Raw genomic sequence first — 26,357 nt, 5'->3', positions numbered from 1 at the left:
GGCGGGTTCAAGTCTGGCGAAGAACGATTTCAGAAGGTTGGTAAGGCAAAAAAAACCCCAAAATTTAAAATAAACAAGTAAATAATTGGGTGAGAAATCTAAAAATGTGGTAAAAATCAAGCGATCTGGTTTAAGGAAGGAGGAGGGATGGTCAACTGTACTTTTTAAAACACTATTTGTGCAAAAGGCTGTTGAGCAATGTTGACTCTCAGAGACTTTTATTCTGAAATCGCGTCACAAACCGAAACCGGAATAGGCGCTACTGAATACAGAGTGAACTGTTGCTGCACGAGACTTTGCCGAGCGCGGCTCGTTAACTAAAGTGGCGCTGGAAACGTGTATTGCTGCTATAATGAGTGTCTGACTGGATGTAATTGTGCTTCTGTGCGTGTTATGAAAGTGAGTACAGTTCCGGTTATAACAATTATTTAGAAGTTATACTTATTAGTCCCAGTCATCACAGAGATACCTGATGTGTCATAGTGCTAATTAGCATGCGTTAGCATCGCGATCGCGATGCTATTCACTGTTTGTTCAGCTGAAGTGATTCAAAGGCATAATGTTTGTTAGTAAATGTGGATGTTAGAGTGTGATTACATCCAATTATGTTCATTTTGTGAGGGAAGAGCCTATAATGTATATGTTAGTGCTGTCATGTGTAAGTTTGTTAAAGTAATGATGTATATTACTGATTGCTGATGCTGGAGTGTTATTATTTGTCTGTTACAGAGAAACCACAACTTTCATAAGCACAACTCATCGGCTACACGCTCATTTAATCAGGAAATCACCAATAACCAGCTAAGCAAGTGCAATCTTCAGTATATTGTGAGGAAAGGGCTGTTATGCGTCAATGGCCAAGTGATAGACTCATAGCACTCTGAAGGCTAATTGGACCACAGTATTCATACACATACTTCGGACCAATCACAAGGCTGGGCCTAAACGTCACGTCTGTGTGCGACTAATAATTGTGCTTTATAAATCATCCTCTGAACCTGTGCACCGGAATAAATTGGACACTTCATTGTAAATCTGCTAATATTCACAGTTGGCTCTTCTCTCTCATGTTCATACTTACTTGCCACAATAAATCAGTTTGATTTCATCCTTCCCTCTGTTGTGTTCTAACAGACACACCTGGTTCACTGCTATACACAACGAGTTAGCCTCTGCTATCAGGTAGCCTTCGCTACAATTTTGGTCCTTCGAGCCGGAGAGCAGCTGTGCTGGGAGTATGGAACAGAGGGGTGAAGGATTCTGGGCCCCACATACTCGGCCCAAAAGGCAAATAAGACAGCCATCCTACTTGAGAGACTATGAAGTCGGTGCAGTGCGAACAAAGGTGCGTGAACCCATACATAACAGCCCAGCGCACCACACATATAGAGAGGAACATTGGAGCCCACAGCCTCATGTTAGGTGGAGTGGTGCACCAAATGAGCATGACGATTACTCCTTTCACCAGGATGAGAGCCTTGGAGCTATGAGCTTAAGAGGGCCATGCACCCCAATGCCCTATACTGAAGAGGTTATTGAACAGATTGTGTCACATAGAGAGAGCATGCCAAGACAAAGGGCTGATGAGAGTTTACAGCATAGTTATACATCACTTCCTGATACTAGAAGGGTAGGACACCCAGAGAAATCCTCAGACAGGGGGCGCACAGTAGATCAACAGGAACTTATTACAGAACACTGGCCATTGCCGCCACCTCCATTATCTGATGATTTCGCTCTGCTAAGGGAAGAGGAATGTGATGATAGACTGCCACCACCACCATGGCCTTCCTCACAATATCCACCAGCATCCATAGTAGGGGAGGAGTTAAGAGTAGTCACTGTTATAGATAGGATGATGGGTGAGTTGCAGCTCATGCGGGACAATGCAACATCTAGCATTACAGCACATTCACGTTTGCACTCCACACCTCATGACTCAGGTCGCCCTATGCCTAGCCGACGTCATGAACAATACGGAGCACAGTCCTGGTTACAGCAGCCAGAATCTTTCCCACCCATCATTAATTCACAACGTCGAACTACTCATATTGAAGAACCTGTTTCTCACTACCAACCCAGGCCCCACCAACACCGTCCAAACTCTTACCAAGGTAGACAATTCACGCCAGTATTAACCACTTTAAGTGGAGGGGATTACAAAGGGCCAACACCTAAAATACCTCTCTTTGTTAATAAAGACCCGATGGAGTTCTCTAGGCTGAAATTAGCCTTAACAAACTTGTTGCCTGCTGATGCTACTGAGCTCTTTAAATATCAGGTTCTTGTGGATCATTTAAGACTTGAGGAAGCTTGTCTTATTGCCGACTCGTATATAAACTCCCCCCTGCCTTATTCAGACACTATGGCGGCCTTAAATGAAAAGTTTGGTCAACCGCATCATGTAGCTTTGAAACGGATTGCAGCAGTAATGGATTCACCTGAGGTCCGAAGGGGAGACACAGTTGGCTTTGAGCGATTCTCCCTGCACGTACAGTCACTTGTAGGCATGCTGCAGACCCTGGGCCCCGATGGGGAAGTGGAGCTGAGATGTGGCTCACATGTTGCCAGGCTCCTCACTAAGCTTCCCATAGAGATGAGAGCAAACTTTCGACGTCAGATGTTTAATCGCCATGGGCATACACACACACTACTGGATCTGGCAGAATGGCTGAGATATGAGTCATGGTGCCAGGGCTATGACAACCCCACAGAGGTTCGCTTCCAAAGGACACCTAGCTACCGGGTTGAAAAACGCCACAGTAAGCCAGCAGCCACTGTGCTACATGGATCAGAGAGCTATATGCCAAATCAAGCAATCAGACCCGAAAGTCAGAGTTCATGTGTGGAAAAGGGAAAAGTCAAGGCGAAACCCTACTGCCCATATTGCGACTGTACGGAGCACTTTTTAAATAAGTGTCCCAAGATTCAGAATCTCACTAGTGAGGAAGTGAGAGAGTGGATAAGAGCTAAGAAAAGATGTTGGAGATGTGGGAGATCACATCAGGCTGCTCAGTGTGACCTTAAGAGGCTCTGCAGTGTATGTCAAGGCAAGCATCTGAAAGTTCTGCATGATGTCAACACACTTCCCAAACATGAGCATCCAAAGGCAGAGAGCTGTCTTGTTAGCACTAGTACAGAGGTGCTTTATCTTGACAGGCCCACAACAACCTCTCGAGTTCTGCTAAAAGTCGTCAGAGTTTTCTTGCAAAATAAAGACAAGATACTCGACACGTACGCTATTCTAGATGATGGGTCGGAGCGTACAATGCTCCTCACAGAAGCTGCCGAGAAGCTTGGCCTACAGAAGAAGCCTGAAGACATCGCTCTCCGTACCATACGGCAAGAGGTCCAAACACTTAAGGGATCCTCTGTTTCATTCAGTATCTCATCTCCCATCAATCCCAGGAAAACTTTCCGGATAGTAAAAGCATTCACTTCTCCACGTCTTGATCCAGCTGACCACTCATACCCCATCATGAATCTGAAGAGAAAATATAAGCACTTGGCAAACATCCCCCTCCATCCATTCAGCCGTGTCAAGCCACTTGTTCTAATCGGAGCTGATTACCCCCACCTACTTACTCCAATTGAACCAGTAAGACTGGGCCCTTCAGGAGGACCGGCAGCTATTCACACCAGACTTGGATGGACTCTCCAAGGACCCACACCCTTTGCTCATTGGGTGTCGGACACCAGTCTGTGTCTTCTCACAAGCGTTTCACCTGAGACAACAGAACTGATGCGGAATGTGGAGAAGCTCTGGAGGATGGACACTCTACCATGTCAGAGTGATAAACAGGCAATGCGATCAAGGCAGGATAAGGAAGCAGTTGAGCTCCTAGAGGCTGAGACAAGACGAGTCAACGTTGCAGGCGTTCTCAGGTATGCCACACCCCTACTTCGGAAACGAGACATACCTCCTCTCAAATCTAGCAAAGAAGCTGTTCTCCCAAGCCTTAGAAGTACAGAGAGAAGGTTGAGCCGGGACCCTCAACGAGCTGATGAATATGGAGCAGCTATCCGCAAGCTGGTGGAAACTGGAGCAGTCAAGAGGATTGACCCAGGTGAAGCCTCCAGCACTGAAGAATCATGGTATATACCCCACCACTTGGTGAGCCACAACGGAAAGAACCGTTTGGTCTTCAATTGTTCTTACCAACTTCAAGGTCGGAATCTAAATGACACTCTCCTTCCTGGGCCAACACTGGGAGCTTCCCTTTTGGGTGTCTTACTGAGATTCAGGCAACATGCAGTGGCAGTCAGTGGAGACATCAAGAGCATGTTCCATCAGGTTCAGCTTTTGCCAAGGGATCGGCCCCTCCTCAGGTTCATTTGGCGAGACATGAGGCGGATGGAACCACCGGATATCTATGAATGGCAGGTCTTACCATTTGGGACTGCATGCTCACCCTGCTGCGCCACCTTTGCCCTCCAACTGCATGCGAGGACTCACAGCAAGGAAGGAGATGGAGTCAGGCATTCAGTTGAACAATGCTTTTATGTGGATAACTGCCTCCAAAGTGTGGATACTGCAGATGAGGCCAGGAAACTAGTGGACCAAATCAGGGAAGTTCTCGCATCTGGAGGGTTTGAGATTCGGCAGTGGGCCTGTAACTTACCTGACGTCATCAAGCATCTGCCTGCGGAAGCGAGGTCTGACAGTATGGAGCGATGGCTCTCCTACGATGAGCCTGATCTGCTGGAACCTGCCCTTGGACTCAGCTGGCACTGGGGGACAGATACTTTAAGATACAGAAGCCGACCTCTGGAGTATGGAGCTTTGACACTGAGGAATATCTACAAAGTGTTAGCACGACAATACGACCCCTTGGGATTTATCTTGCCCTACACGACTCGCGCAAAGCTGATAGTGCAGCGCATGTGGGACAAACCGAGGGACTGGGATGACCCACATATTCCCCAAGAACTGCAGGAGACATGGAAAGAGTGGGAGTCAGAGCTACACTTGTTGCCTCACATTTCATTTCCTCGACCGTATGCTTCAACTCCTCATAGTCAGATGATTGTCTCCAGGCAGATTCACGTATTTAGTGATGCCTCCGAAAAAGCCTATGGAGCTGTCTCTTACCTTCGAACTGAGGACAGCCAGGGACAGGTGTCTTTGGCATTCCTGGCGGCCAGGTCCAGGGTGGCACCTCGTCGTCAGCATTCAATTCCCCGACTTGAGCTCTGCGGTGCTCTGACAGCTGCCCAACTAGCAAAGACAATTGCACGAGAATTAACAGTGGTCATAGATCAGACAATACTGTGGAGTGACTCTACAACAGTGCTAACTTGGTTGAAGTCAGAGTCATGTCGCTACAAAGTCTTTGTGGGCACTCGGGTCGCTGAAATCCAGGAGCTTACAGGAGGGAGTTCCTGGCGTTATATTGACTCGTTGCAAAACCCAGCGGATGATGTTACCCGCGGAAAGACCTTAGCAGAGTTAGCAGGACAGAACCGGTGGAGTCAAGGGCCACCCTTCCTCCTTAAAGGGCCTGAAGAATGGCCATCATCACCAGGAAAGCAACCTGACTTAGATACTACTGAGTTCAGGAAGCTTACTTCATGTGGAATGATAGCAAGAGCGGAGAGACAAGAAACATCACAAGAGCAGTCTTTTGCATCTTGGAAGGAAATGGTTGAGGCCACAGCCCAGGAGCTGCATGGGGCGGCAGATGGACCCCCAAATGCAGCAGACTACAGAAAGGCAGAGATGATGATCTTCCAAAAGATTCAGTCAGATTGCTTCCCAGAGGAATTGTGTCGCCTTCGCACTGGAAAGGAAGTGCTCCAAAGCAGTCGTTTATTGACCCTGTCCCCAGAGCTTGATTCGGATGAGGGAATTATACGAGTCGGAGGAAGGCTTAGACAGGCCGAAGGGTTGGATCCTGCCCTGAAGCATCCTATAGTCTTGGATCCAGCACATACTGCCACAAAGCTTCTTATTCAGGACTACGATGCTCGTCTTTGTCATCCAAGCCCTGAGCGAGTGTTCGCAGAGATGCGCCGCAATCTTTGGATCATTCGTGGAAGGGAGGCAATCCGAAAGGTGCAACAGCAGTGTCAAGAATGCCGCAGGTGGAAATCCAAGCCATTAGTGCCAAAGTTAGCAGACTTGCCTTTAGCCCGCCTACGTCTACACAAGCCAGCATTCTACTCCACTGGGGTCGATTGCTTCGGACCCTTCCAAATAAGAATCGGACGGCATTCAGAAAAGAGATGGGGAATCATCTATAAATGCTTGACCACACGCGCAGTTCACCTGGATCTTCTGCACAATATGGATACAGACTCTTTCCTTATGAGTCTTAGACGATTCATTGCTCGCAGAGGGACTCCAGCTGAACTTCTTTCTGATCAGGGTACGAACTTTAAAGGAGGAGAAAAAGAGCTTTGTGACTCCTTCAACAGCATGTCCTTGGACCTCCAACAGCTCCTAGCTAAACAGAAGATTGACTTTCGCTTTAATCCCCCTGCAGCTCCTCACTTTGGAGGTACTTGGGAGAGGGAGATCAAGTCAGTCAAGTCTGCTTTACATACCGTGATGGGTGTCCAATCAGTCTCAGAAGAGGTACTGTACACTGTTTTACTCGAGGTTGAAGCCATTTTGAATACGAAACCACTGGGTTACACTTCATCCAGTGTTGCTGACTTGGATGCTATAACCCCGAATGTTCTTCTGATGGGGCGGCTCGATGGAGCACTACCTACTGTAGTATACAGTAAAGAAGAGGGCCTAAGCAAGCGGAGATGGCGGTACTGTCAAGTTTTGGCAGATCACTTTTGGTCCCGATTCATTAAGTATTACCTACCCTCCTTGCAGTGCCGACAGAAGTGGCATGGCACCCCAGCTGACCTCACAGTGGGTACAGTAGTCTTGATGATGGACCCCCAGTTCCCCAGAGCTTTCTGGCCAATTGGTAGAGTGATAAAAGTGCATCATAGCGCAGATGGTCACGTGAGATGCATGCGTTAGCATCGCGATCGCGATGCTATTCACTGTTTGTTCAGCTGAAGTGATTCAAAGGCATAATGTTTGTTAGTAAATGTGGATGTTAGAGTGTGATTACATCCAATTATGTTCATTTTGTGAGGGAAGAGCCTATAATGTATATGTTAGTGCTGTCATGTGTAAGTTTGTTAAAGTAATGATGTATATTACTGATTGCTGATGCTGGAGTGTTATTATTTGTCTGTTACAGAGAAACCACAACTTTCATAAGCACAACTCATCGGCTACACGCTCATTTAATCAGGAAATCACCAATAACCAGCTAAGCAAGTGCAATCTTCAGTATATTGTGAGGAAAGGGCTGTTATGCGTCAATGGCCAAGTGATAGACTCATAGCACTCTGAAGGCTCATTGGACCACAGTATTCATACACATACTTCGGACCAATCACAAGGCTGGGCCTAAACGTCACGTCTGTGTGTGACTAATAATTGTGCTTTATAAATCATCCTCTGAACCTGTGCACCGGAATAAATTGGACACTTCATTGTAAATCTGCTAATATTCACAGTTGGCTCTTCTCTCTCATGTTCATACTTACTTACCACAATAAATCAGTTTGATTTCATCCTTCCCTCTGTTGTGTTCTAACAGACACACCTGGTTCACTGCTATACACAACGAGTTAGCCTCTGCTATCAGGTAGCCTTCGCTACACTATTGGATGGGTTTAGGGAAAGAGGAAGATAGATCAGTTGATGAGTCAGTCAGTCAGGGGACAGCGGCCTCTGGTGGATTTACATGAGAACAGAACGTGCTCGCGAAAGACATTTAGGATTTCAAAAAGCATACACAGAGGCCTCTGGTGGATTTGCGTAAACAAAAACAGCAAAAAAACAAAAACAAAAAAAAAACATATCCATTGGGACGTATTTGGTGCTCTCCAGAAATGCATATAGCAGTGCGTTTTCAGAATAAGCCTAGGATGAACTTAAGTGTTTACGATTTGTAACCAAATACGTTTAAACACCCGACAAGGACGCACTGAGGCGCTGTTTTTCCACATGTCAATGTTTATAAATAGATTACATAAAAAAAGGACAAGAGTATACATCCCCTAAGCACCCATTACAGCAAGTTGTTTATCACTAGAAAGCTTATAAAGAATGTATTTGCTAAATTTGTGTAAGTTTTGCAGAAAACGCTTATTAGATACATATCATGTAACAACAACACACACACGCATTCATTGCTGTACATCACAGTTTATTATGAAAGGTAAGAGTCCACATTAAAACATACTATCAAGCACATTTAGTCCACCGACACAATAGTGTTTAATTATGGATAGTTATCTGTTTATGTCACCGTTTCTGCCGGAGACCTATTGTTTACACAGTTTTACCATGTTATTTACACGCGAAAACGGCAGATTTGCAGTAAAACGCAAGGCTATGTCATAGCTTACAGTGTTACAAATAAAATGAGACCACAAACTGAATAAAAAGTCAAAGTTATAGTTATTAAAATCTAAACAAAGCCGAGCGTTTTGACCTTCAGCATGTCTCTCATTTGCTATCGATCAGTCACAGAAATATTTCCTACATCCCAGAAGTTTGACTGATAGAGAAATTAGCCAATGACTGCGTGATTTTCATGTTTCTGCACACTTTTTGCTCTTACTGGCTCAGTGAGCTGTCAATCATCACGTGCACCTGCCCCCTGCACGGTGCACGCACAGCTGCTAACAGATCAAGCTAACGGCACTCAGAGGGGTTCGTTTGCAAAAAGTAAACACAACAAGGAAAATAGATCGTCGAAAGTCTTTATCTGCTGAAGAGAGTTTTGAGAGATTGTTTGAAGCGAAGAGGAGAATATTTCTGAGGAGAGCTGATAGAGCTACTTTGATGATGTGGATGAAGACTACTTTCGGTTTTTCTAATGGTGAGTAACTTATCATTGCCTGTAACGTTATTACATGAAAGTTGTTTACGTCTCAGTTCTCTGTTTAGCCTGCTTGTGCCTATAAGTGTGCCTATAATAATGTTTTTTCTGTAGCCATAATCTTTTAGTAATGTTTGACATTATCATACTGTATGTTTGCCATTTAACGTATCTGAATGGCTGTTAGATAAGCTGTGTGTACAAAAGACACAATACATGTCAGACATGTATTTGAAATGTACAACAAAACTCACCCTACACTGTAAAAAAAAATCTGTAATTTTAAGGTTTATTTCCGGAAGATGGGGTGCCGAAAAAAAAGTTAAATAACGGGTGTTAAATTACAGAAATTTACTTAAATTGAAATTTCTGGTAAATTTCAGTAATTCAACCTCTGTTATTTTACAGTAAATTTCTGTAATTTAACAGCCTTTATTTTACGTTTTTGTTTCGGCACCCCAGCTACCTACATTTTTTCAGTGTAGGTAACGTATTTAAGATTTGCAAAAATGTAGACAGCACCCTCTAGTAGATTTGTCATTTAAAACGTGCCACAAATTGTACCCAGACAAACATATTTTATGTTTTGTAAAAACATAGGCTGAGGCATATATATATATATTTTTTTAATATAAAAAATGAGTTTATCTGGTTTATGAGGTGCTACATTTGACATCATTTTCTGTGGCAGTAGGTATTAAAGCAGAAAATAAAGTATTATTAACACACCTAATGTTCTTAGAATGTTCTTGGCCTGTTTTTTAGACGCACAAATATGTTGCTTTTAAAAGAAAATGTTTTTTCATAAGTCCTATGAAGTACTTTGGAATGTGCATTTTTTAACAGAAGAGAGGTTGAGACATAGAGTAGCTCCTCCCCTTTAAAAAACAGCCAATAGTGTTCGTTTTTATCACAGCTCTGCCTTTGAGAGAGGTAAAGTTTAATAACATCAAATGAAAAGCAAATGACAAGTGTCTTGAAGGGGGCGGTGTATATCAGATACTAGAGAGCATTTGATTGGTCAAGATTTGATGAGGAACTGAAGTATGAAGTGCCATAAAAAAATCATTGATTGATTTAGGCGAAAGTGACAAACTGCAAGTTATACATGTTTATATCAGTTTTTTTATCTTCTAGATGCTCATTTTGTCACTGTTTTGGAGCACACTAGCTTATACATATTCTTAAAACTAACAGACTGAAACTAACATCTAAAATAAATATATTTTAATTTCATGGGACCTTTAACCATCATAATTAATATATAACATAATATAACATAACATAATATATAGATGCTATAATTCTCCAAACTCACAAGTAAACAGACCATTTTTAGAAAAGAAATATTGACTGCCCAGCTGAGCCTACTCTATCAGATTCAACTCTCTGTCTGTCTGTCTGTCTCATTCTGTCAATCCGCTCCACCTTTGACCTGCATGACTCGAAGCAGAGCATCTTTGTTAATAAAGAGCTCCAGCCATTTCCCCCTACAGGAGGGCGTTCTGGAGAGAAAAGATCACTTTCTGCTTATCTTGGCCATGGCAGGAGGTACAGAAAGAGAAAGCGTTTTACTTCAGACTTTAGCACTGATAAATGAGTTCCCCCATCAGCCCAGAAGCAGTCATTTCCCCTTCACTGCTCTCCGCATGTGGTTGTCACTATCATCCCCGGCTGTGCCCCCAATCACACAGAAAGGCCTTGTTGTCAAACCCAGAGCAAATCAAGTAGGCTACAAGATGGGAGGAAAAAAAATGAAATTTTTTATTTGCAAATTTGTCATCTTTGTTCGGATTCATTAGATCTGTTTTCCATGCTAAAATAGACCAAAACAAGTGACTTAATATTGTTAACTTGTTTGTTAAACTGTCATATGAACTCAGTGTCACATTTTTAGTGGTGAGGTAATGGTAAATTAAGTGATGGTTAATTGTCAGCTCTCTTGGGCAACTGCATTGACCCAGCTTTGGGAAGGGGGGCAGCTTGCAAAAGGTTAAGAACCCTTAAAAACCCTTAAGAACTCTTAGACCACCCAGTATATAATAATGTTTGCTATTTATCCACACTACTATTCGAAATGAGCTGAAACAACACAATTCTTGATTTTTTGGGGAGAAGGGGACAACATAATCGTTTAATCCAGACTCATTATGAAAGTGTACCACTATATACATTTATGGAAAGTGCCAAATATCTCCCAGAGGCTGCTGTGTCTGCTTTTTGTAATCTTAAATTTCTCTCATGAGTGCCATTTGCACCTGCTGTTCTCGCGTAAATTCACCAGAGACCTCTACCGACTGACTGACTGACTGACCGATTGACTGACCCACCCTCTTTCTCTAAACCCACCCAATAGAATTTTAAAAAGCATCGACCCACCCACTTCCCTAAACCCAACCGACAGTTTTAAAAGCAATCTAGAAAAACAAAAGCCTTCAACTGATTTTTACACGTTTTCAGATTATACCACATTCTCACGCTGTTATTTACTTGTTTATTTTATTTTTACACACTTTCTGGAATCGTTCTTCACCAGACCCGAACCCCGTCATCATGGTCATTTCGTTTCTGCGTTTCAAGTATGCCGACATACATGGCGAGCTACTGGACAAACTGGTAACAGTGCAAAAGCTGTCCATATGGAGGTAAGGGGTCAGCTGGTGAGCGCGATAAGAAACGGCATCATACCGCCCCATAGCCTTCGTTTTCTATCTTGGAACGTCATTTATGTTTGTAAATGTAATCCATACCTATTCCATACCCCTAAACCCAACCATAACTGTAAAATATTACAAAAATCAGAGGGGAATACTAGTTGGATAACACTCATGTTGAAGTGCATAAACCTAAATGTTAGCCTAAACTTTGCAAAAACTGCATCCCTTAATTCTGATTGGCTGACTATAATGTTGTTCCAGGATCAACATGGATGTTGGACCATGAATAGCAAAATTCTGATGTTGATCCTGGACCATCAAGAGTAAAATCCACTGATGTTGATCCTAAACCATCACAAGTAAAATTCACTTATGTTGATCCTGGACCATCAAGAGTAAAATTCACTGATGTTGATCCTAGATCATCAAGATTCAAATTCACTGGTGTTGATCCTGGACCATCAAGAGTAAATTCACTGATGTTGATCCTGGACCTACAATATTAAAATTGACTGATGTTAATCCTGGACCATCAAGGTTCAAATTGACTGATATTGATCCTGGACCATCACGAGTAAAATTCACTGATGTTGATCCTGGACCATCAAGAGTAAAATTCACTGATGTTGATCCTGGACCATCAAGATTAAAATTCATTGATGTTGATCCTAGACCATCAAGATTAAAATTCACTGATGTTGATCCTAGACCATCAAATTTACTGATGTTGATCCTGGACCATTAAATGTAAAATCCACTGTTGTTGATCCTGGACCATCAAGATTAAAATTGACTGATGTTGATCCTGGACAATCAAGATTCAAATTGACTGATGTTGATCCTGGAACATCAAGATTTAAATTCACTGATGTTGATCCTGGACCATCATGATTTAAAATTCACTGATGTTGATCCTGGACCATCAAGATTAAAATTCACTGATGTTGATCCTGGACCATCAAGATTAAAATTCACTGATGTTGATCCTGGACCATCAAGATTAAAATTGACTGATGTTGATCCTGAACCATCAAGATTCAAATTCACTGATGTTAATCCTTTACCATCAAGATTAAACTCCACTGAAGTTGATCCTGGACCATCAAGATTAAAATCCACTAATGTTGATCCTGGACCATCAAGATTTAAATTCACTGATGTTGATCCTGGACAATCAAGATTCTAATTCACTGATGTTGATCCTGGACCATCAAGATTTAAATTCGCTGATGTTGATCCTGGACCATCAAGATTAAATTTCACTGGTGTTGATCCTAGACCATCAAGATTAAAATTCACTGATGTTGATCCTGGACCATCAAGAGTAAAATTCACTGATGTTGATCCTGGACCATCAAGATTAAAATCCACTGAAGTTGATCCTGGACCATCAAGATTAAAATTCACTGATGTTGATCCTGGACCATCAAGATTAAAATTCACTGATGTTAATCCTGGACCATCAAGATTAAAATCCACTGAAGTTGATCCTGGACCATCAAGATTAAAATTCACTGATGTTGATCCTGGACCATCAAGATTAAAATTCACTGATAATAATCCTGGACCATCAAGATTAAAATCCACTGAAGTTGGACCATCAAGAGTAAAAATTGTTTTAATTCACTGATGTTAATCCTGAACCATCAAAATTAAAACTGACTTATTTTGATCCTGGACCATCAAGGGTAAAATTCACTGATGTTGAACCTGGACCATCAAGAGTAAAATTCACTGATGTTGATCCTGGACCATCAAAAGTAAAATTCACTGATGTTGAACCTGGACCATCAAGAGTAAAATTCACTGATGTTGATCCTGGACCATCAAAAGTAAAATTCACTGATGTTGATCCTGGACCGTCAAGGATCAAATTTACTGATGTTGATCCTGGACCATCAAGATTCTAATTCTCTGATGTTAATCCTGGACCATCAAGATTCAAATTGACTGTTGTTGATCCTGGACCATCAAGATTCTAATTGACTGATGTTGATCCTGGACCATCAACATTCACTGATGTTGATCCTGGACCATCAAGATTCTAATTCACTGACGTTGATCCTGGACCATCAAGATTCTAATTTACTGATGTTGATAATGGACCATCAAGATTCAAATTCACTGATGTTGATCCTGGACCATCAAGATTTAAATTCACTGATGTAGATCCTGGACCATCAAGATTCTAATTCACTGATGTTGATCCTGGACCATCAAGATTCAAATTAACTGATGTAGATCCTGGACCATCAAATTCTAATTCACTGATGTTGATCCTGGACCAACAAGATTCTAATTCACTGATGTTGATCCTGGACCATCAAGAGTAAAATTCACTGATGTTGATCCTGGACAATCAAGATTCAAATTCACTGATGTTGATCCTGGACCATCAAGATTCCAATTCACTGATGTTGATCCTCGACCATCAAGAGTAAAATTCACTGATGTTGATCCTGGACCATCAAGAGTAAAACTCACTGATGTTGATCCTGGACCATCAAGAGTAAAATTCACTGATGTTGATCCTGGACCATCAAGATTCAAATTCACTCATGTTGATCCTGGACCATCAAGAGTAAAATTCACTGATGTTGATCCTGGACCATCAAGAATAAAATTCACTGATGTTGATCCTGGACCATCAAGAGTAAAATTCACTGATGTTGATCCTGGACCATCAAGAGTAACATTTACGGATGTTGATCCTGGACCATCAAGATTAAAATTGACTGATGTTGATCCTGGACCATCAAGATTCTAATTTACTGATGTTGATCCTTTACCATCAAGGTTAAAATTCACTGATGTTGATCCTGGACCATCAAGAATAAAATTGACTATTGTTGATCCTGGACCATCAAGATTCAAATTGACTGATGTTGATCCTGGAACATCAAGATTTAAATTCACTGATGTTGATCCTGGACCATCATGATTTAAAATTCACTGATGTTGATCCTGGACCATCAAGATTAAAATTCACTGATGTTGATCCTGGACCATCAAGATTAAAATTCACTGATGTTGATCCTGGACCATCAAGATTAAAATTGACTGATGTTGATCCTGAACCATCAAGATTCAAATTCACTGATGTTAATCCTTTACCATCAAGATTAAACTCCACTGAAGTTGATCCTGGACCATCAAGATTAAAATCCACTAATGTTGATCCTGGACCATCAAGATTTAAATTCACTGATGTTGATCCTGGACAATCAAGATTCTAATTCACTGATGTTGATCCTGGACCATCAAGATTTAAATTCGCTGATGTTGATCCTGGACCATCAAGATTAAATTTCACTGGTGTTGATCCTAGACCATCAAGATTAAAATTCACTGATGTTGATCCTGGACCATCAAGAGTAAAATTCACTGATGTTGATCCTGGACCATCAAGATTAAAATCCACTGAAGTTGATCCTGGACCATCAAGATTAAAATTCACTGATGTTGATCCTGGACCATCAAGATTAAAATTCACTGATGTTAATCCTGGACCATCAAGATTAAAATCCACTGAAGTTGATCCTGGACCATCAAGATTAAAATTCACTGATGTTGATCCTGGACCATCAAGATTAAAATTCACTGATAATAATCCTGGACCATCAAGATTAAAATCCACTGAAGTTGATCCTGGACCATCAAGAGTAAAATTGACTAATGTTGATCCTGGACCATCAAGATTCAAATTGACTGATGTTGATCCTGGACCATCAAGAGTAAAACTGACATATGTTGATCCTGGACCATCAAGATTCTAATTCACTGATGTTGATCCTGGACCATCAAGATTAAAATTCACTGGTGTTAATCCTGGACCATCAAGATTAAAATCCACTGAAGTTGATCCTGGACCATCAAAAGTAAAATTGACTGATGTTGATCCTGGACCATCAAGATTAAAATTCACTGATGTTGATCCTGGACCATCAAGATTCTAATTGACTGATGTTGGTCATGGTCCATCAAGATTCAAATTGACTGATGTTGATCCTGGTCCATCAAGATTCAAATTGACTGATGTTGATCCTGGTCCATCAAGATTAAAATTGACTGATGTTGATCCTGGACCATCAAGATTCAAATTGACTGATGTTGATCCTGGACCATCAAGAATAAAATTGACTGTTGTTGATCCTGGACCATCAAGATTCAAATTGGCTGATGTTGATCCTGGAAAATCAAGATTTAAATTCACCGATGTTGATCCTGGACCATCAAGATTAAAATTCACTGATGTTGATCCTGGACCATCAAGATTAAAATTCACTAATGTTGATCCTGGACCATCAAGATTAAAATTGACTGTTGTTGATCCTGAACCATCAAGATTAAACTCCACTGAAGTTGATCCTGGACCATCAAGATTCTAATTCACTGATGTTGATCCTGGACCATCAAGATTTAAATTCACTGATGTTGATCCTGGACCATCAAGATTAAAATTGACTGATGTTGATCCTGGACCATCAAGATTCTAATTCACTGATGTTGATCCTGGACTGTCAAGATTAAAACTGACTTATGTTGATCCTGGACCATCAAGGATCAACTTAACTGATGTTGATCCTGGACCATCAAGATTCAAATTTACTGATGTTGATCCTGGACCATCGAGATTACAATTGACTGATGTTGATCCTGGACCATCAAGATTCAAATTCACTGATGTTGATCCTAGATCATCAAGATTCAAATTCACTGGTTTTGATCCTGGACTATCAAGAGTAAAATTCACTGATGTTGGTCCTGGACCATCAAGATTAAAATTCATTGATGTTGATCCTGGACCATCAAGATTAAAATTTACTGATGTTGATCCTGGACCATCAAGATTAAAATTCACTGATGTTGATCCTGGACCATCAAGAATAAAATTGACTGATGTTGATTCCTGACCATCAAGATTCAAATTCACTGATGTTAATCCTTTACCATCAAGATTAAACTCCACTGAAGTTGATCCTGGACCATCAAGATTTAAATTCACTGATGTTGATCCTGGACAATCAAGATTCTAATTAACTGATGTTGATCCTGGACCATCAAGATTCTAATTCACTGATGTTGATCCTGGACCATCAAGATTCAAATTGGCTGATGTTGATCCTGGACCATCAAGATTAAAACTGACTTATTTTGATCCTGGACCATCAAGGGTAAAATTCACTGATGTTGATCCTGGACAATCAAGGGTAAAATTCACTGATGTTGAACCTGGACCATCAAGAGTAAAATTCACTGATGTTGATCCTGGACCATCAAAAGTAAAATTCACTGATGTTGATCCTGGACCATCAAGGGTAAAATTCACTGATGTTGAACCTGGACCATCAAGAGTAAAATTCACTGATGTTGATCCTGGACCATCAAGGGTAAAATTCACTGATGTTGAACCTGGACCATCAAGAGTAAAATTCACTGATGTTGATCCTGGACCTTCAAAAGTAAAATTCACTGATGTTGATCCTGGACCGTCAAGGATCAAATTTACTGATGTTGATCCTGGACCATCAAGATTCTAATTCTCTGATGTTAATCCTGGACCATCAAGATTCAAATTGACTGTTGTTGATCCTGGACCATCAAGATTCTAATTGACTGATGTTTATCCTGGACCATCAAAATTGACTGATGTTGATCCTGGACCATCAAGATTTAAATTCACTGATGTTGATCCTGGACCATCAAGATTCTAATTCACTGATGTTGATCCTGGACCATCAAGATTTAAATTCACTGATGTTGATCCTGGACCATCAAGAGTAAAATTCACTGATGTTGATCCTGGACCATCAAGATTAAAATCCACTGAAGTTGATCCTGGACCATCAAGATTAAAATTCACTGATGTTGATCCTGGACCATCAAGATTAAAATTCACTGATGTTAATCCTGGACCATCAAGATTAAAATCCACTGAAGTTGATCCTGGACCATCAAGATTAAAATTCACTGATGTTAATCCTGGACCATCAAGATTAAAATCCACTGAAGTTGATCCTGGACCATCAAGAGTAAAATTGACTAATGTTGATCCTGGTCCATCAAGATTCAAATTGACTGATGTTGATCCTAGACCATCAAGAGTAAAACTGACATATGTTGATCCTGGACCATCAAGATTCTAATTCACTGATGTTGATCCTGGACCATCAAGATTAAAATTCACTGATGTTAATCCTGGACCATCAAGATTCAAATTCACTGGTGTTGATCCTGGACCATCAAGAGTAAATTCACTGATGTTGATCCTGGACCTACAATATTAAAATTGACTGATGTTAATCCTGGACCATCAAGGTTCAAATTGACTGATATTGATCCTGGACCATCACGAGTAAAATTCACTGATGTTGATCCTGGACCATCAAGAGTAACATTCACTGATGTTGATCCTGGACCATCAAGATTAAAATTCATTGATGTTGATCCTAGACCATCAAGATTCAAATTAACTGATGTTGATCCTAGACCATCAAATTTACTGATGTTGATCCTGGACCATTAAATGTAAAATCCACTGTTGTTGATCCTGGACCATCAAGATTAAAATTGACTGATGTTGATCCTGGACAATCAAGATTCTAATTTACTGATGTTGATCCTGGACCATCAAGATTCAAATTCACTGATGTTGATCCAGGACCAACAAGATTCTAATTAACTGATGTTGATCCTGGACCATCAAGATTAAAATTGACTGATGTTGATCCTGGACCATCACGAATAAAATTCACTGATGTTGATCCTGGACTGTCAAGATTAAAACTGACTTATGTTGATCCTGGACCATCAAGGATCAACTTTACTGATGTTGATCCTGGACCATCAAGATTCAAATTTACTGATGTTGATCCTGGACCATCAAGATTACAATTGACTGATGTTGATCCTGGACCATCAAGATTCAAATTCACTGATGTTGATCCTAGATCATCAAGATTCAAATTCACTGGTGTTGATCCTGGACTATCAAGAGTAAAATTCACTGATGTTGATCCTGGACCATCAAGATTAAAATTCATTGATGTTGATCCTGGACCATCAAGATTAAAATTTACTGATGTTGATCCTTGACCATTAAATGTAAAATCCACTGTTGTTGATCCTGGACCATCAAGATTAAAATTGACTGATGTTGATCCTGGACCATCAAGATTCTAATTTACTGATGTTGATCCTGGACCATCAAGATTAAAATTCACTGATGTTGATCCTGGACCATCAAGATTAAAATTCACTGATGTTAATCCTGGACCATCAAGATTAAAATCCACTGAAGTTGATCCTGGACCATCAAGAGTAAAATTGACTGATGTTGATCCTGGACCATCAAGATTCAAATTGACTAATGTTGATCCTGGACCATCAAGAGTAAAACTGACGTATGTTGATTCTGGACCATCAAGAGTAAAACTTACTGATGTCGATCTTGGACCATCAAGAGTAAAAATTGTTTTAATTCACTGATGTTAATCCTGAACCATCAAAATTAAAACTGACTTATTTTGATCCTGGACCATCAAGAGTAAAATTCACTGATGTTGATCCTAGATCATCAAGATTAAAATTCACTGGTGTTGATCCTGGACCATCAAGATTAAAATTCACTGATGTTAATCCTGGACCATCAAGATTAAAATTCACTGATGTTAATCCTGGACCATCAAGATTAAAATCCACTGAAGTTGATCCTGGACCATCAAGAGTAAAATTGACTGATGTCGATCCTGGACCATCAAGATTGAAATTGACTAATGTTGATCCTGGACCATCAAGAGTAAAATTTACTGATGTCGATCTTTTACCATCAAGAGTAAAAATTGTTTTAATTCACTGATGTTAATCCTGAACCATCAAAATTAAAACTGACTTATTTTGATCCTGGACCATCAAGGGTAAAATTCACTGATGTTGAACCTGGACCATCAAGAGTAAAATTCACTGATGTTGATCCTGGACCATCAAAAGTAAAATTCACTGATGTTGATCCTGGACCATCAAGGGTAAAATTCAATGATGAAGAACCTGGACCATCAAGAGTAAAATTCACTGATGTTGATCCTGGACCATCAAAAGTAAAATTCACTGATGTTGATCCTGGACCATCAAGATTCTAATTGACTGATGTTGATCCTGGACCATCAACATTCACTGATGTTGATCCTGGACCATCAAGATTCTAATTGACTGATGTTGATCCTGGACCATCAACATTCACTGATGTTGATCCTGGACCATCAAGATTCTAATTCTCTGATGTTAATCCTGGACCATCAAGATTCAAATTGACTGTTGTTGATCCTGGACCATCAAGATTCTAATTGACTGATGTTGATCCTGGACCATCAACATTCACTGATGTTGATCCTGGACCATCTAGATTCTAATTCACTGACGTTGATCCTGGACCATTAAGATTCTAATTTACTGATGTTGATAATGGACCATCAAGATTCAAATTCACTGATGTTGATCCTGGACCATCAAGATTTAAATTCACTGATGTAGATCCTGGACCATCAAGATTCTAATTCACTGATGTTGATCCTGGACCATCAAGATTCAAATTAACTGATGTAGATCCTGGACCATCAAATTCTAATTCACTGATGTTGATCCTGGACCATCAAGATTTAAATTCACTGATGTTGATCCTGGACCATCAAGAGTAAAATTCACTGATGTTGATCCTGGACCATCAAGATTAAAATCCACTGAAGTTGATCCTGGACCATCAAGATTAAAATTCACTGATGTTGATCCTGGACCATCAAGATTAAAATTCACTGATGTTAATCCTGGACCATCAAGATTAAAATCCACTGAAGTTGATCCTGGACCATCAAGATTAAAATTCACTGATGTTAATCCTGGACCATCAAGATTAAAATCCACTGAAGTTGATCCTGGACCATCAAGAGTAAAATTGACTAATGTTGATCCTGGTCCATCAAGATTCAAATTGACTGATGTTGATCCTAGACCATCAAGAGTAAAACTGACATATGTTGATCCTGGACCATCAAGATTCTAATTCACTGATGTTGATCCTGGACCATCAAGATTAAAATTCACTGATGTTAATCCTGGACCATCAAGATTCAAATTCACTGGTGTTGATCCTGGACCATCAAGAGTAAATTCACTGATGTTGATCCTGGACCTACAATATTAAAATTGACTGATGTTAATCCTGGACCATCAAGGTTCAAATTGACTGATATTGATCCTGGACCATCACGAGTAAAATTCACTGATGTTGATCCTGGACCATCAAGAGTAACATTCACTGATGTTGATCCTGGACCATCAAGATTAAAATTCATTGATGTTGATCCTAGACCATCAAGATTCAAATTAACTGATGTTGATCCTAGACCATCAAATTTACTGATGTTGATCCTGGACCATTAAATGTAAAATCCACTGTTGTTGATCCTGGACCATCAAGATTAAAATTGACTGATGTTGATCCTGGACAATCAAGATTCTAATTTACTGATGTTGATCCTGGACCATCAAGATTCAAATTCACTGATGTTGATCCAGGACCAACAAGATTCTAATTAACTGATGTTGATCCTGGACCATCAAGATTAAAATTGACTGATGTTGATCCTGGACCATCACGAATAAAATTCACTGATGTTGATCCTGGACTGTCAAGATTAAAACTGACTTATGTTGATCCTGGACCATCAAGGATCAACTTTACTGATGTTGATCCTGGACCATCAAGATTCAAATTTACTGATGTTGATCCTGGACCATCAAGATTACAATTGACTGATGTTGATCCTGGACCATCAAGATTCAAATTCACTGATGTTGATCCTAGATCATCAAGATTCAAATTCACTGGTGTTGATCCTGGACTATCAAGAGTAAAATTCACTGATGTTGATCCTGGACCATCAAGATTAAAATTCATTGATGTTGATCCTGGACCATCAAGATTAAAATTTACTGATGTTGATCCTTGACCATTAAATGTAAAATCCACTGTTGTTGATCCTGGACCATCAAGATTAAAATTGACTGATGTTGATCCTGGACCATCAAGATTCTAATTTACTGATGTTGATCCTGGACCATCAAGATTAAAATTCACTGATGTTGATCCTGGACCATCAAGATTAAAATTCACTGATGTTAATCCTGGACCATCAAGATTAAAATCCACTGAAGTTGATCCTGGACCATCAAGAGTAAAATTGACTGATGTTGATCCTGGACCATCAAGATTCAAATTGACTAATGTTGATCCTGGACCATCAAGAGTAAAACTGACGTATGTTGATTCTGGACCATCAAGAGTAAAACTTACTGATGTCGATCTTGGACCATCAAGAGTAAAAATTGTTTTAATTCACTGATGTTAATCCTGAACCATCAAAATTAAAACTGACTTATTTTGATCCTGGACCATCAAGAGTAAAATTCACTGATGTTGATCCTAGATCATCAAGATTAAAATTCACTGGTGTTGATCCTGGACCATCAAGATTAAAATTCACTGATGTTAATCCTGGACCATCAAGATTAAAATTCACTGATGTTAATCCTGGACCATCAAGATTAAAATCCACTGAAGTTGATCCTGGACCATCAAGAGTAAAATTGACTGATGTCGATCCTGGACCATCAAGATTGAAATTGACTAATGTTGATCCTGGACCATCAAGAGTAAAATTTACTGATGTCGATCTTTTACCATCAAGAGTAAAAATTGTTTTAATTCACTGATGTTAATCCTGAACCATCAAAATTAAAACTGACTTATTTTGATCCTGGACCATCAAGGGTAAAATTCACTGATGTTGAACCTGGACCATCAAGAGTAAAATTCACTGATGTTGATCCTGGACCATCAAAAGTAAAATTCACTGATGTTGATCCTGGACCATCAAGGGTAAAATTCAATGATGAAGAACCTGGACCATCAAGAGTAAAATTCACTGATGTTGATCCTGGACCATCAAAAGTAAAATTCACTGATGTTGATCCTGGACCATCAAGATTCTAATTGACTGATGTTGATCCTGGACCATCAACATTCACTGATGTTGATCCTGGACCATCAAGATTCTAATTGACTGATGTTGATCCTGGACCATCAACATTCACTGATGTTGATCCTGGACCATCAAGATTCTAATTCTCTGATGTTAATCCTGGACCATCAAGATTCAAATTGACTGTTGTTGATCCTGGACCATCAAGATTCTAATTGACTGATGTTGATCCTGGACCATCAACATTCACTGATGTTGATCCTGGACCATCTAGATTCTAATTCACTGACGTTGATCCTGGACCATTAAGATTCTAATTTACTGATGTTGATAATGGACCATCAAGATTCAAATTCACTGATGTTGATCCTGGACCATCAAGATTTAAATTCACTGATGTAGATCCTGGACCATCAAGATTCTAATTCACTGATGTTGATCCTGGACCATCAAGATTCAAATTAACTGATGTAGATCCTGGACCATCAAATTCTAATTCACTGATGTTGATACTGGACCAACAAGATTCTAATTCACTGATGTTGATCCTGGACCATCAAGAGTAAAATTCACTGATGTTGATCCTGGACCATCAAGAGTAAAATTCACTCATGTTGATCCTGGACCATCAAGAGTAAAATTCACTGATGTTGATCCTGGACCATCAAGAGTAAAATTCACTCATGTTGATCCTGGACCATCAAGAGTAAAATTCACTGATGTTGATCCTAGACCATCAAGAATAAAATTCACTGATGTTGATCCTGGACCATCAAGAGTAAAATTCACTGATGTTGATCCTGGACCATCAAGAGTAACATTTACGGATATTGATCCTGGACCATCAAGATTAAAATTGACTGATGTTGATCCTGGACCATCAAGATTCTAATTTACTGATGTTGATCCTTTACCATCAAGGTTAAAATTCACTGATGTTGATCCTGGACCATCAAGAATAAAATTGACTATTGTTGATCCTGGACCATCAAGATTCAAATTGACTGATGTTGATCCTGGAACATCAAGATTTAAATTCACTGATGTTGATCCTGGACCATCATGATTTAAAATTCACTGATGTTGATCCTGGACCATCAAGATTAAAATTCACTGATGTTGATCCTGGACCATCAAGATTAAAATTGACTGATGTTGATCCTGAACCATCAAGATTCAAATTCACTGATGTTAATCCTTTACCATCAAGATTAAACTCCACTGAAGTTGATCCTGGACCATCAAGATTAAAATCCACTAATGTTGATCCTGGACCATCAAGATTTAAATTCACTGATGTTGATCCTGGACAATCAAGATTCTAATTCACTGATGTTGATCCTGGACCATCAAGATTTAAATTCGCTGATGTTGATCCTGGACCATCAAGATTAAATTTCACTGGTGTTGATCCTGGACCATCAAGATTAAAATTCACTGATGTTGATCCTGGACCATCAAGAGTAAAATTCACTGATGTTGATCCTGGACCATCAAGATTAAAATCCACTGAAGTTGATCCTGGACCATCAAGATTAAAATTCACTGATGTTGATCCTGGACCATCAAGATTAAAATTCACTAATGTTAATCCTGGACCATCAAGATTAAAATCCACTGAAGTTGATCCTGGACCATCAAGATTAAAATTCACTGATGTTGATCCTGGACCATCAAGATTAAAATTCACTGATAATAATCCTGGACCATCAAGATTAAAATCCACTGAAGTTGATCCTGGACCATCAAGAGTAAAATTGACTAATGTTGATCCTGGACCATCAAGATTCAAATTGACTGATGTTGATCCTGGACCATCAAGAGTAAAACTGACATATGTTGATCCTGGACCATCAAGATTCTAATTCACTGATGTTGATCCTGGACCATCAAGATTAAAATTCACTGGTGTTAATCCTGGACCATCAAGATTAAAATCCACTGAAGTTGATCCTGGACCATCAAAAGTAAAATTGACTGATGTTGATCCTGGACCATCAAGATTAAAATTCACTGATGTTGATCCTGGACCATCAAGATTCTAATTGACTGATGTTGGTCATGGTCCATCAAGATTCAAATTGACTGATGTTGATCCTGGTCCATCAAGATTAAAATTGACTGATGTTGATCCTGGACCATCAAGATTCAAATTGACTGATGTTGATCCTGGACCATCAAGAATAAAATTGACTGTTGTTGATCCTGGACCATCAAGATTCAAATTGGCTGATGTTGATCCTGGAAAATCAAGATTTAAATTCACCGATGTTGATCCTGGACCATCAAGGGTAAAATTCACTGATGTTGAACCTGGACCATCAAGAGTAAAATTCACTGATGTTGATCCTGGACCATCAAAAGTAAAATTCACTGATGTTGATCCTGGACCGTCAAGGATCAAATTTACTGATGTTGATCCTGGACCATCAAGATTCTAATTCTCTGATGTTAATCCTGGACCATCAAGATTCAAATTGACTGTTGTTGATCCTGGACCATCAAGATTCTAATTGACTGATGTTGATCCTGGACCATCAAAATTGACTGATGTTGATCCTGGACCATCAAGATTTAAATTCACTGATGTTGATCCTGGACCATCAAGATTCTAATTCACTGATGTTGATCCTGGACCATCAAGATTTAAATTCACTGATGTTGATCCTGGACCATCAAGATTAAATTTCACTGGTGTTGATCCTGGACCATCAAGATTAAAATTCACTGATGTTGATCCTGGACCATCAAGAGTAAAATTCACTGATGTTGATCCTGGACCATCAAGATTAAAATCCACTGAAGTTGATCCTGGACCATCAAGATTAAAATTCACTGATGTTGATCCTGGACCATCAAGATTAAAATTCACTGATGTTAATCCTGGACCATCAAGATTAAAATCCACTGAAGTTGATCCTGGACCATCAAGATTAAAATTCACTGATGTTAATCCTGGACCATCAAGATTAAAATCCACTGAAGTTGATCCTGGACCATCAAGAGTAAAATTGACTAATGTTGATCCTGGACCATCAAGATTCAAATTGACTGATGTTGATCCTAGACCATCAAGAGTAAAACTGACATATGTTGATCCTGGACCATCAAGATTCTAATTCACTGATGTTGATCCTGGACCATCAAGATTAAAATTCACTGATGTTAATCCTTAACCATCAAGATTAAAATCCACTGAAGTTGATCCTGGACCATCAAGAGTAAAATTGACTAATGTTGATCCTGGACCATCAAGATTCAAATTGACTGATGTTGATCCTAGACCATCAAGAGTAAAACTGACATATGTTGATCCTGGACCATCAAGATTCTAATTCACTGATGTTGATCCTGGACCATCAAGATTAAAATTGACTGATGTTGATCCTGGACCATCAAGATTAAAATTGACTGATGTTGATCCTGGACCATCAAGAATAAAATTGACTGTTGTTGATCCTGGACCATCAAGATTCAAATTGGCTGATGTTGATCCTGGAAAATCAAGATTTAAATTCACCGATGTTGATCCTGGACCATCAAGATTAAAATTCACTGATGTTGATCCTGGACCATCAAGATTAAAATTCACTAATGTTGATCCTGGACCATCATGATTAAAATTGACTGTTGTGTATCCTGAATCATCAAGATTAAACTCCACTGAAGTTGATCCTGGACCATCAAGATTCTAATTCACTGATGTTGATCCTGGACCATCAAGATTCTAATTCACTGATGTTGATCCTGGACCATCAAGA

General features: G+C 39.9%; 1 protein-coding gene and 2 long non-coding RNA genes across 3 annotated transcripts in view; 2 read left to right on the top strand and 1 right to left on the bottom strand.

Moving 5' to 3' along the window:
• Nucleotides 1-264: 264 nt before the first annotated feature.
• On the top strand, nucleotides 265-7,588 carry LOC141378810 (uncharacterized). Its single transcript, XM_073930284.1, has 2 exons — nucleotides 265-399; nucleotides 730-7,588. Exon 2 carries the CDS (start codon nucleotides 1,238-1,240, stop codon nucleotides 6,980-6,982), a length of 5,745 nt encoding a protein of 1,914 aa, XP_073786385.1. The 5' UTR covers nucleotides 265-399; nucleotides 730-1,237; the 3' UTR covers nucleotides 6,983-7,588.
• A 1,140-nt stretch (nucleotides 7,589-8,728) lies between these two features.
• Nucleotides 8,729-26,357, top strand: part of LOC141378809 (uncharacterized) — a 127,467-nt gene continuing 109,838 nt past the window's right edge. The window contains exon 1 of the long non-coding RNA XR_012394302.1: nucleotides 8,729-8,903. This is a non-coding gene — a long non-coding RNA (uncharacterized lncRNA). The remainder of the gene's footprint in view (nucleotides 8,904-26,357) is intronic.
• Nucleotides 11,439-18,177, bottom strand: LOC141378808 (uncharacterized). Its single transcript, XR_012394301.1, has 4 exons — nucleotides 17,195-18,177; nucleotides 13,850-14,980; nucleotides 12,146-12,642; nucleotides 11,439-11,560 (listed from the first exon to the last, which is right to left on the bottom strand). It is a non-coding gene; the product is annotated as an uncharacterized lncRNA (long non-coding RNA).

This window comes from Danio rerio, chromosome 18 (assembly GCF_049306965.1).
Source record: "Danio rerio strain Tuebingen ecotype United States chromosome 18, GRCz12tu, whole genome shotgun sequence".
NCBI classification, from domain to species: domain Eukaryota; kingdom Metazoa; phylum Chordata; class Actinopteri; order Cypriniformes; family Danionidae; genus Danio; species Danio rerio.
Note: the sequence above shows the minus strand (reverse complement) of the source record. Positions and strands in the feature narration are given on the sequence as shown.